Consider the following 12,302-nt stretch of genomic DNA (forward strand, 5'->3'; position numbering starts at 1 on the left):
GACACTAAAAGGAGGCTTGGAAGGGACTCCTGTGGTAAGCCCCAAAGGCAAGGTGACTGGAGGAGCAGGAGGAAGGTTGAAAGAGAGCAGAAAAATAAAAGCGCCACTTTGTTCGCCGCTCGCAGCGGGACGCCGGCCGCCTCGGTAGGCGAGTGAGTCATTTTTTTTTCTGCTCCCGCCGCTTTACATCCTCACTATGTTAATGGGATTGAATATTTAAAGTGACACAGTATGACATTCCCGGCGACCTCCTCCTTCCACCTGCGTTGTGATTTGTTTGTTTGGCCCGCGCGGCGTGAAGGTGACCGTCAATTTCCAGGCTGCTGAAGGGCCACGTCGCGCTTATTTTCGCCGCCGTTTTGTCAAAGACTCCTCAGGTAAGCGCAGATGTCCGCACAGGCAATTGAGTCCGTCGCTTTCAAGTTTTATTTGCTTGTTTTTGAAGACGATGACAGACTCAAATGACAAAATGATCTACAGGAGACGCTCGGCTCCAACGCCCGACAGCTTGCAAGGGAAAAATTCCAGATGTTCAACAGGAAAACAACAAAAAAAAAATGGGGCTCAGCCAGTGTTGTTTTTTTTTCCAATTTTGTTCCCGGTATCAGTGACGATTAACACTAATAACAAAAAACAATCCAATATCAACAAATAAGGTGCTTTTTAAAAAATGTGAAACATGAAGCAAATTGAAATAGTGCTTTTTCAGATGAAAAAAAAGGGGGGCAAGTTTTTCTGTGACACATTTGTCCCTCATCAAATGGTATAAGTGAGTGCAAAATTAATTTTTGTATGACAGGAGTGCCTTGACATACACGTTCAAGCCGTTCCACGACCTCATTTATAACTCAAAACACAGACATCTCATGCCGTTAAAACGTGTTCCAGCCACCCCCTTGCAACAAAAAAAAACATTTTGTCGTGTATTTTTTCAGAAGGAATTTATTTGTATTTTATCAAACATATTCAACAGTATTAAATAGAATGTGCATAATTCATTGTATTAATGATTGATTCATTCTGGTGTGAGCAACTTGGCCATCGATGGGCAGTATTAACATCGTCACGCAGAAGAAGAGTTGTACACAAATACGGTAAACTGCAGTATTAAGAGTCGTTTTTCACAGAGGATAAAGAATGTACGCCTGTGAGTATGGTTATATTGTCTGTCTACGTGTGTTGATGCACTGTTTGTGTTCAAATAGCCACAGCTTCAACGGTTATAACAGCGCAACTACCGATGCTCTCCATTAGCCAGCCTACGGCGTTCTGCATTGTGTGTTAGCATTAAACGGGTGGAAGGCAAGGTTGTCTGGTTGTTTTGAATACACGGGGTTAAATTCTAAATGTTTCAAGTGTAGTTTTGACAGAAAATTTCAACTGCTAGTGGCATTAAACATCTATAGGGCCCACTATAAGGGTGAATGTCTTTTTACACTTGTATGGCAATTTATAAGCCAGACGCAAAGTTTATCATCACAGTCCATATGGGTACTTTTTGTTTTTTTTCCCCACAATTTCATTTCATTTGAGAGGTGAACAAAAAAAAAAAAAACACATTTTGATGCATGTTTTATTTTTTTTTTTCATCTGCTTTATAGTTGAGAAGTTTGTGGTTTTGAAAGTCTGGCCTTCTTTTGTGGACTTTGCATGTTCTCAACGTGCTTGCGTGGGATTTCGGATGCACGTGTCATTCATTGATATGCCTCAAAACATGTTGTTCAACAATTGAGAATGATTAAACGCCCTGTGATTGACTGTCGACCAGGTGCGCCCCAACCAAAACCTCCCGCCCGCCCGCCCGCCTCTCACCCCAAGTCAGCTTGGATCGGCTCCAGTTCACCCGCCACCCTAATGAAGACAAGCTATAGAAAATCAAGACATGACAATTAGATTAGAACGTCGTTACTTACATCGTCCGCAGAGTTAATTCGTGTTTTATAATTGTAATGGTTTGAGCTGGAGACAAATTATATCAATTTCCTGGGAAATGTTTGTAAATCAATAGCGCTTGACCTGAGATGTTCCACTCTATTCGTACTTTTGATTGACTCCCGAAGGTGAGGGCAGTTTTTTTTTTTTTTTTTTTTTTTAACAGATGTCAGATGAGGCATACCCCTGAGAAGTTGTGGGTTGGTTGCCTTGCTCCAAAACGCTGACGAGCGAACTGGCTTATTATTTTTTTCCATATTTGCCCACAGCACATTACTGAACCTGGGACTCTCCATTCCACAACAAGTCCTTACAAAATGAGCTACCCCATAAAAAACAACATATTTTTCCGGGAACTAATACTGCTGTTTTTTTTTTAAATAAGTGAATTAATATCTATTTGGCTTGTCAGTCCCCCCAACACTTTTTTTATAATTTTTTTTTCTTTTTTGGGGCACATTTGTCTGTCATGTACAAATGCACAGCATATCTCGCCGTCGCAACATCCCAGCGGTCTCCATTCCGCCCATGCGCTTCCGCATCAACACCGCAACGCCTCACACGCACACTCTCGTCTGCATTATGCCTAATCTTTGCCAGTTAATTGAGCCCGGAGGCAGCGGATTTCAATGGAGGCTCCGAAGATTTATTTATTTTTTCCTGGCAAAAACAGGAGAAAGAGCTCTCTCGGGGAGAGGAGTGCTAAACAGAGCTCCACTCTCGCCTTGTTCATTAGCTGTCACTGATTCAGTGATTCAGTTGACTAGCACAGCCGACGTGCTAACGTTGCTCACGTATTCCACATATTTATGTGAAGACTGTAAATATAGCTCAGTGCCTTCCTTGCACTATTCAACGTTTAGTCCAGAGTTGGGCATTGTACTCAAGTTTGCCGGTCCGCCATCGGTCATCCATCGGCAGCCTGGGTGCCCGTCCGTCATCCGTCACTTTTTCAAGCCAAACCAAACCGGAATCGTCTGTCATGTTATGTTAACCGCGCTTCCGTCAGTAAACATCAACAAGGTCTGTCAGTCCGTCACTCCCAGGAAAAAAAAAAGGTCCAACAGATTCATCCATCTATTCATTATCCGAACCCATTTGATTGAAATGGTAGCCGGAGTGTACTATGTACATCATAATATGTCAAAGTCAAGGCCCGGGGGCCAGATCCGGCCCGCAACCTCACTTTATGTGTGTCAACGTCATATTTCTTGCAAATTGTTTTCACTTTTAACAACACTGAGCTATGAAGGAATGCAATGTGTTTTGTTACCAATCCTCCCCTTTAAAATAAATTGAAAAATGATTGAACAAGCTAGCTTTTCATCAATTTGTTTTGTATATGTGAACATATAAGGCGATCATACATTTATATGGGTTCACAGTCGTAACAGCCCTCCGAGGGACACCATCACTACGGTGTGGCCCCCCCGACATTTCACACTGTTAAGTGGGAGCCTGCTGCCGCTTTAACTCTTGTTCAAAGTTTGACTTACAAGTTTTACTTTCCTGAACCAGAATGCCAACAATGGGATTAGGTAGAATACTGGTGGATTAAAATGCTTCCTAGTCTTTATGCAAACTGAAATAAAGTTGCCATTCCAATAAATGAAAGGTTTTTTTCCCCTTCAAATTCATCTTCTTTTTCCTCGCTCTTTTAGCGGTTGTAAACAACTTTTGGTGCATTACTGCTACCTTCTGAAATGGAGCGTGGGCCTGCAAAATACCAAATTTCCCCAAATAACAAGAAAAATGTAAAACTTTTAAGAACTTCTCTGTAAAATGGTCTCTGTATTCAAAGCTACTTTATTACTTCTTAGTCAGCCTGACTAACTCATGAGTTTCTCTTTGCACACCGCCACCTGCTGTACATATACAGTCAATGCAGTCTGGGCCAAGTTTCTGTCTCTCGTCAGCAAAACAGGCGTTCGGCGGTCATACGCAATGCCCAACTCTGGTTTAGGCCCTCTTGGAATCGCCCTTTATTAGTCTGCCGATGAATGAATCGCCTTTGTGTATCCTGGTGAAATTGTTTTTCTTTTTTGAAGATAAGACTCACTTGTGGAAGTGAGGGGAAAACGTTGTCCCGGACATTAGTTTGAGCAATTCACATGAAATCGGGTGGGCATGTCTATCATAAAAGTCTGGAGGACCCATGAGTGAAACTGAGCACAAAGTCCTCTAGCTGTTTCTGGTGAATTCAAAGTGCAAGTCATTGACTCGTGTTTTGAATTCACCTAAATGAGACCCAGTCGGAACAAGAGAGAAACCCCCCCCCCCAAAAAAAACCGAATCGCTGAATCAAATCTTTCCAGGGACAGTTGTCGTCAACTTTTAAGTTTAATGCATTTGCATTTAACTTTTCTGTGCAATCAATTTTAATTACTACTACTACTACTGAACTTTAATATCGGCTGCGGTGGTACTTGGCGAGCTCATTTTTTTTTTTTTTTTTTTTGGGTGGTACTCAGTGTTAAGTTTTAGAACCACTGGCTTAGACAGATGGTTCACATTGGTTCACACTTTCTAATGTGGGCAAACGCGGCGTTAAAATTTGATGTTCATTTTTAGGATTCACACTGGAAAATGAGCTGCAATGATTTGTGCACATGTCCCCGTTAATCCCGATGGAAAGTTTGCGCCCAATGACAAGATGACTCAACTCTTTTTCGTCAACATCCTATATGACTTGTTTCTTGCCATGCCAGCGGTTATCGGCGTACTCCATCACAGTACACGTACGTTGGGACGAGGCTGAGGGGGGATAAAAGCGCGGATAAGTGGCAGAGATGCCCGCATGCATAATTGAAATACTACAGCCAGTTCAACCCAACGGAAAAGACATCACAGGCCTCCCTCGGAGACATTCCAATGTTATGCATCCTTCTGTTAGCTTCCGCTGAGCCTCACCTGACAAATGAGACAGCGAAGGACTCAAGGAATTCCCCCTTTTCCCTCCTGCCTTGTCCTCACTTCCCCTTCCCGCCGACAGCATCAGCAAAGAGTTTTAATCTCTTTCCCCTTTCGGGGAGAGCTCTTGAGATAACGCCGACTGTGCGGCAAACACTAACGGCAAGGACTCCTAATCGTAGCGCAGTACGGGCGAATACATAGGGGTGGATTCAATCTCGATTTCTCAGTTGTGCTGAAGCAGCGAGGAAATGGCCTTTATGTGGCACTAATTGCAACTTTGTGTGGAAGAAAATGTAATCTGCGCTTTTGTCCCAGGTCCTCAGGTACCTGAACTGGAGCCACAGTACTTCTCACCCATGTATTGTTTTCCTGATCATTTGCGGGCCAACCAGCACGTCGGTTGCATGGTCGTCAGTGAGACCAAGCGTGCTTGCGGGAAGCCACTGAAACCTAAATTGCCTCCAGGACGGCAAATGTTCTCGAATGCCTCACCTGGTTAAACAAAGGGATGTTTTTATGGATTCATTTAGAGTTAGGAAAATATTGCCGGTAAAAATGTGACTTAAGATATTGCCTGGACAGTTAATACAGTTTTTTTTGCTTTTTTTTAAACCTTGAACTCATTCACTTTTTTGGGGTCGTTCCTTTTTTTGGGGGGGGGGGGGGGGGGGGGGGGCGAGAACAACTTGCCTGATTGTGATCAACTTGGGAAGTTCCACATGATATGTCAAAACTGACCTCGCCAGAGTACCGGCTGTGCCGCAGATAGTTATTTACTACGTCATCTGATCTCGGCCGCTGGTAATGACGCCATAAAAGCCTCGAGCGAATAAACATAAGTCACGGATGAACATGTATCGATAAGGCAGAGGTTGATGAAAACAAAGTGCCCCTGGACTCCCGAACAAGTTAATTAAATGCAGAGGCTGGCTTGATTAAATAAGATACGCCGCAGTCCGCGTAAATGCGCAAATCAATAGCAAAAAGTGCCACACAAATATTAGAATAATTGATCAAGGATGATTCAGCGGCCGAGAGGTGGAAAGGGCCGGCAGGATATTAGCGAGCAATGAGAGCAGCGGTGAAGGTCAGCGGATACTACGGTAATGACTAACGCCCTTTCCTTGACTCCTACGGGCCAGACTTTATTTTGGCTAGTTACAGGAAATTACTTTCGCTATTTTCCATCATCTTCTGCTCGCGCCGGGATGGCACGCGCCGGCTTTATAGCGATGACCAATCAGGGTGCAATAAAAACAAGCTGTAACTGGCCGAGCCTGTAATGAAAAGGATTCACGCAACTGACACCAAACCGACGGTTATTAAAGTAAGAATTAGAGGCGCATCGGAGCACTAATACTGTGCGCTTCCGTACTTTATGTTAATGTCATCTGCTCTATTATTGCCTGCTACCTCTGTGATACATGCATGCCTGTATGGTAGCCAGGAATAGACATCGAATGCGGGCCATAGCTTGGGAATCTGCAAAAATAATGAACAATAAATTCTTGAAAAAGGGGCAAAAGCTACTCTACATATAGCAAGGGTCACCAACCTTTGAGAAACGGAAAGATACGCCATAGGTACGGATTCATGCGGGGCACTGCCAGTTCGGTGCACGCTTCTGAAATAACACATTTGCTCAAATGACCTTCAACAATGTTATCGCTAGTATTAATAATGAGATTCATTTGTGTGAATCCACGGATCATGTTCATGATTTCTCACAATAATTAGGAAACCGATAAACAGCAACACGATACAGCGAATGCTTATGCCCCGTTTTATCGCTTTTACCTCGTACTATTAATGCTTGTTAGTCGAGGTGAGAAACTCACAGAATAGTTTTATCGCCATGCTCTATCCACAACACAGCAATCGCATGACATTCCATATCATTGAAAAAGAAAGTGGTGTATCGGTTTTACTAATAAAAAGAAAAGAGGGCTGATTATCTGGGAGAAAAAGTTGCCGCACAACAGTCAGGGTCAGTCAAAGCCCTCTTAGTCAGTCTCACGCTGAGGCAATCACGGAGAGAGGTTACGCTATCAGGAATGTGACATCTCGCATCTTCTCCAAGCGGAACATCGCCGCCGCCTCCGATCTGCGGCGCTGACGTTTGACGGCGTTTGGGCCGCGGCGGAGTGGGCCAAGTGGAGCCACGCCAAAGAGTCCTTCTCCGAGCGTACCCTTGCCGGAGGCGGCCCGTGAGTCAGTCTGCGTCGAGCCCAAACAGGCGAGCCGCTTCCACCTCCTGATACGAGTCCCGCTTGCGTTCATGCCACATTCGCTGCATTGTTTTTGATGACAATTCTCTACCACGGGGGCCTGTAATGTTGAATGCACTTTGGCATCCCTCCATCTCTTTTCAAGGACTTGGCTTGTGTCGTACTTTTATTGAAGAGGAGACACAATGTGCAAAGTAAAAACGATGGTTTCGGTCAGCTATGGGGAGCAATACAGCTCCGGCAATATAAGATTTGATGTGGTTCGAGCCGGTTGTAGCAGGGCGTGTAGTTGTCCGTAGAGGCATCGATTACAAGCACCCGACTTTGTGGAGTGACCGCGACCAGCAGAAATTCAAGATCAACTTCAACACCGTGCACGCAAACGGTTTTCAAAATGCTGTAGGACACCACATTTGGATTCACCTGACACTAAGGTGAAGTTCTTTGTTAGAAGCTGCTGTTTTGATTAGCATTGGCATTCAGGCAGTTATCGTTCTGATATCCGAATGTGAAACAATCGGCTGTTTTTCTATCGCGGATCCCAGCAACACACCTCACGGCCTCCGTTGCGTTTCCATTCCAACTGGCGCGGGCCCGGCCAGGATCAACTGAAATGCGCAAGCCTCCACTGCACAGTGCGCACTCGCGTTGGGTTCTGCCGGAACGTTTCACGAGTGGCGGGGCTTTTGCGGCGATTCAAAATATGAATTGCCCTTGCATGATGGGGTGCCGTTTGTCGAATATGAAAATCCACCCCTTTTTAGCCATCTCAGGGGGCGGCCATTTTGCTACTTGCTGTCGACTGAAAATGACATCACAGTTGCTCAGAGCTCATGTAACGACCAATCATGGCTCAGCATCAGAAAACAGGTGATCTGTGATTGGTCATTACCTGAGCAACTGTGATGGCATTTTCAGTCGACAGAAAGTGGCAAAAAGGCTGCCCCCTGAGATGGACAAAAACGGGTGGATTGCGCTGTCCAACTCGTATTTCACAAACGCAATATTCATCAGAATGCCGTGTTTTGACTAGTGGAGGGCTCATATAACATATTTTGTAAAGGTCGAGTTCCCCTTTAAATATAATCCATTTATAAAGTAGAGAGGTTTGAGGCATCTTTGGGTGGTTTTATCCCACCTTTTGCTTATATGCAAGCTGCTTTAAAAGAATCCATTAGGGCCTTGCACTTGTTTGCATATACTTTGTAAGATCACTTTAAGAAGCTAATACCGTCTAATACTGGACGTTTTGGGAATGATGTTCGAGATTGCCCTCTGAAATGTCAAATTAGCCGCCGGCACTCCAAACGCCGCAGCAAACAGACCGACAAATGAATGCAAAACAAACTAAACATATACGCAGTTTTCAGACAAAAACCTTGAGTGTGCGACTCACACTTTGAGAATGTTTACAATGAAATCAGAGGCTTGATGCCAAAAATGTTTTGTGTATTAAGTCCAATAAAAGACAACTGTCACATCTGCGCTATGATTTTTTAAAAATCAAAACGTCAAGACATCTCATATTTCTATCGTGCCGAATGAATACCGTCGAGGCTCATGACGGCGCCACTTCACCGCAACCTCCGGAAACGCTCCCGTTCAGGTCGAGTGTGTTCGAAGGCGGACAAAAACAAAGACGAGACACAGGTCATCCACATTCGCATCACACTCACCCTCGTCGTCGTTGGCCTTAGCTCTTCAGTGGTGTCATTGCTGAGGAGGGAGAGACGAGATTAGTGTGAGATACGCATTGCATAGCATCACCGCAAGCTCTCCCCTCGTGTTGCACCATCAGGAAGCAGAGGGCGAGGCGCTTTCATTTAATTAGTCACACTGGTGTGGAGGCAGATCGGGCGAGTGAGATGGCTAGGCGAGCTCTCCCAGCATGCCTCTCTACTGTGCCGAGTGGAGATTACGCGACAGGAGCGTGCCGTGCACGCTCTCTGTCACTCCAACCGGCAGTCAAGCTCTCTCAACGTGTGCAGGCGTGACTGTCGTAAAAAAGTGAGTCAAATCAATCTACTGTATAAGCTCTCGATTCGCAAAGCGGGGTACACACATACCGATGGCAAACACGTTTCGGCCCAAATCGAAGTATGTTCCTTCCTTTGCGATCAAAGTCAGGAAAAGATGCCTGCGAACGATCATTCTGACTGATGAACCTGAGCTGTGGGGTGTGAAGAGTGATTTTTCCTCTGCGATAGACTTGGAAAACGGTCGGGGCAGACAATCGCGAACCTGTTAAGTAATTATTTGCAATTCCTTTTGCATGCCGGCAACTCCAAGTTTGGCCCAGTCGCGGGCTCCTTGATTGAGTGCAAAAATAGACCTAAAGCATGTACCGTTGCATGTTGGGAAATTGGGGCACAACCGGTTGGTTTGTTGTAGTCGTGGACGATACGACATCATTTTGGTCTGGTTCTCAAAAGAGCACCAGTCGTTGTGGATTGATGCTCCTTTTTTCCCTGACCCATGAACCTCATCGGCAGTGGCGAGTCAAGGATTTATTATTACTACTATTAATGGCTGCCTTTTTAGCTGGTGTGGCCTAGGGCAGTAGCTTGAAAGGTGTTTTGATGTACAGTATTCTCATTGTATTACTTAACACAGCCTTTTGCCTACCAGTAATAAAATGGCGCTAACAAAATCAACATGATCTGGAAAAGGTTTCAGGCGGGAACATACTTTGTACCAAATGGAACGTACGATAATTGCTACTTTCAAAACGTATACAACTAGTTAAATACAAATGAACTGTACGTGGGCAATGCTAATTCCACTTACCCCTCGAGAGCGCCTGCTAGCGGTATATGTACCACACTTTGAGAAGCACTGCCTTTGACCATAAATGCCTAAATAAGAGTAAATGAATAACGGCCAGTCAAAGTGTGCATACCTTTTTTTTTGGGTGGAGGGATACCCTGTAGTTGTACTGCTCGTTAGAGCAGGATTCCGTCTCATTTGAAATCAATGCAATAATAAGAGGTTTCTAATTCCTGTTATTATCCGAGCAGTGTTGCCAGAGTCTCGGGTGCATCCCTGAGAGAAATACACTCGCGTGCGGGCTGTTGCCGTCAAAGCCGCGAGCGCGGCGGTTCCCTAACGTGTGTAACCGCAAAACAACGTGGCACGGGCAGGGCTCTTAATTAGCACTCTTGAAGTTATCCGGCAACCCGCATCTAATAACCAAGGCACCGCCGCCGTCCTATTTACATATCTTTAGTTAGTAATGCGCGGCCGCTGGGAGAGCCTTGTGGCTGAGAATGTGTTGCCAGTGAAAAGAAGGGCATGTCAAGTTGAGCTGCTTTCCGCAGGCCCTCTTCCTCTCAATTATGACTCGCGATGTATGCGAGGGACCCAAAGGTCTGTCAAACAAAGTTATGATATAATCATGTTGTAAGAGGCAACGTAGCACTGTGTATTTACAAGTCAAAAAAAGGCAACTTTTTGATTTAACCTAGTTATTATTGTGGAACTGAAGATAAGCTTCTTAAATAAATGAATTCAGGCTTTGCTTGAGTCAGAATGCTGATTTTTGATTGGCAGAGAGGTATCAATACACTCCTTTGAAGTTCGACGCTCTGAAAGTGGTACAATTTGCACCTCCGACCAACAATTCCAACACACAGACGCACAATCTGGGGTTGAAGGCGCTTTCCAAGTGCCCGCTTGGCAGCGGCCAATGAACTTCAGGAGAGGAGACGATCTTGCGGTTCCTTATAAACGTACGGTGCGCACGCAGTCCAGCGAGTCTGTTACGCTTCCGCCATGTAGACTGGGCACCTCTCCGGCGCTGAATTGAAGGGAATGAGCGGCAACCCAAATGAGGACAAGATGTAGAGAAAATGGTTGACTTCCATCCATCAGCCAACCAGTTATACGTACCGTACGACCGCATGTATATTACTGTGGTTTAGTGCTGCAATGCATTATACTGAGAGTTGCCTTTCTCTGTAAATTCATTGTTTAGCCCAGATGTACCGAATGTTGTACCTGGAGGATAGAGAGAGAAATGGAGTAGCGGATATTGATTTCTTGAGTGGTGCTTCCTGACCAACATCTACGCAGTTCAATATAATAATATAATACCGTTCAGGACAATTATACCAAAAAATAAAACAATTGTCTATCTATATTGAAAATGATGCACGCAGTGCGGATCAAAGTCCCTGAGGCAATTAAAGACGCCAAGGAACATACAGCTAACGCTCCCTATAGAATATTGAAACCCTGGCAGTAATTCGCTGCGAGCGTACACTACGATTCCCCAGAGAAGCATAAGGTGAACACTCCGTTCCTCGCACATTAAGGTGTTCTATCTTTATTGCCGTACGTGCCGGCGAATAACTCGATCGACGGGACAGAGGGGGGATATAAAAAGAACAGAGGTGACTTTGACTGATACGGCCGTCCTTGTTTCTGTCCGTCTGCAACACACATACACAAGTAGCCTGAAGGCTCATTTGTGCTTGGACAAAAAGAGATGCGTGCTATTCAAAATGGTTTAAAATGCCCTCTTACCTGACATGCTTGTAAACTTATAATCTGACCGTTCCGAACCAAGATTTTCCCCAACTCCGAACAAGTATTGACAACAAACATTAAAGAAAAAAGCTTTGGATGATGACCTGGTCTGTGCATATCTGACAGTGAACATAAATGAGCCTTGCGTTATCTAGTTTTGTTAAATTAAGTCAATACTTGGCTTACTTGGAGATTTTGAAGGGATTTTGCTGTTTGCTGTTAATTGCTTCAAAGCGGGGCTTCACGATGCTTGCCTATTGAACACAGCACGAGTATTTGTACTTTGAATCTCAACTCAGACTATTCGAAGAGGATTTAGCCGGAATGGGCACTCAGACCTTCGCGCTGTCCCTGCGTGGAATGCGAACTCACGCAGTCTGCAATCCAACACCATAAACTGTATTTCGCCAACTGGTAGCCGGGTGACATTTTTTTACTCTGCTGCAGACGCAGATATGCCACGACAAGTCAAAGTGGAACATGAAACCAATCAAATAGAGAAGCTGCAAGGCAGTCACATACCTCCCCGTAACATAAACATTGACGGTTCAGATCATGGACGGACGGATGAATTTGTTGTTGTTCAATAAATTTTCACTCAATCATATTAGCTTCCTTTAAAAAAAAAAAAGCATTCTGTTCAAATCCAAATCGAGCTCAAAAATCTTTTTTTTTTTTTCAGTTCGTAAATAGCGATGTGCA

The 12,302-nt window shown here is 44.6% G+C and overlaps 1 protein-coding gene across 2 annotated transcripts in view; it reads right to left on the bottom strand.

Moving 5' to 3' along the window:
• The window catches only part of cd276 (CD276 molecule), a 73,244-nt gene that overhangs the window by 7,082 nt on the left and 53,860 nt on the right, over window positions 1-12,302 (bottom strand). For both annotated transcript variants that reach the window (XM_086025284.1, XM_086025283.1), the window contains one exon: window positions 8,750-8,789. In XM_086025284.1, coding sequence (XP_085881410.1) covers window positions 8,767-8,789 — 23 coding nt within the window. In that variant the 3' untranslated portion in view covers window positions 8,750-8,766. The remainder of the gene's footprint in view (window positions 1-8,749; window positions 8,790-12,302) is intronic.

Source organism: Filicampus tigris, chromosome 3 (genome assembly GCF_054856515.1).
Source record: "Filicampus tigris isolate MCC_2025a chromosome 3, RoL_Ftig_1.0, whole genome shotgun sequence".
Lineage (NCBI taxonomy): Eukaryota > Metazoa > Chordata > Actinopteri > Syngnathiformes > Syngnathidae > Filicampus > Filicampus tigris.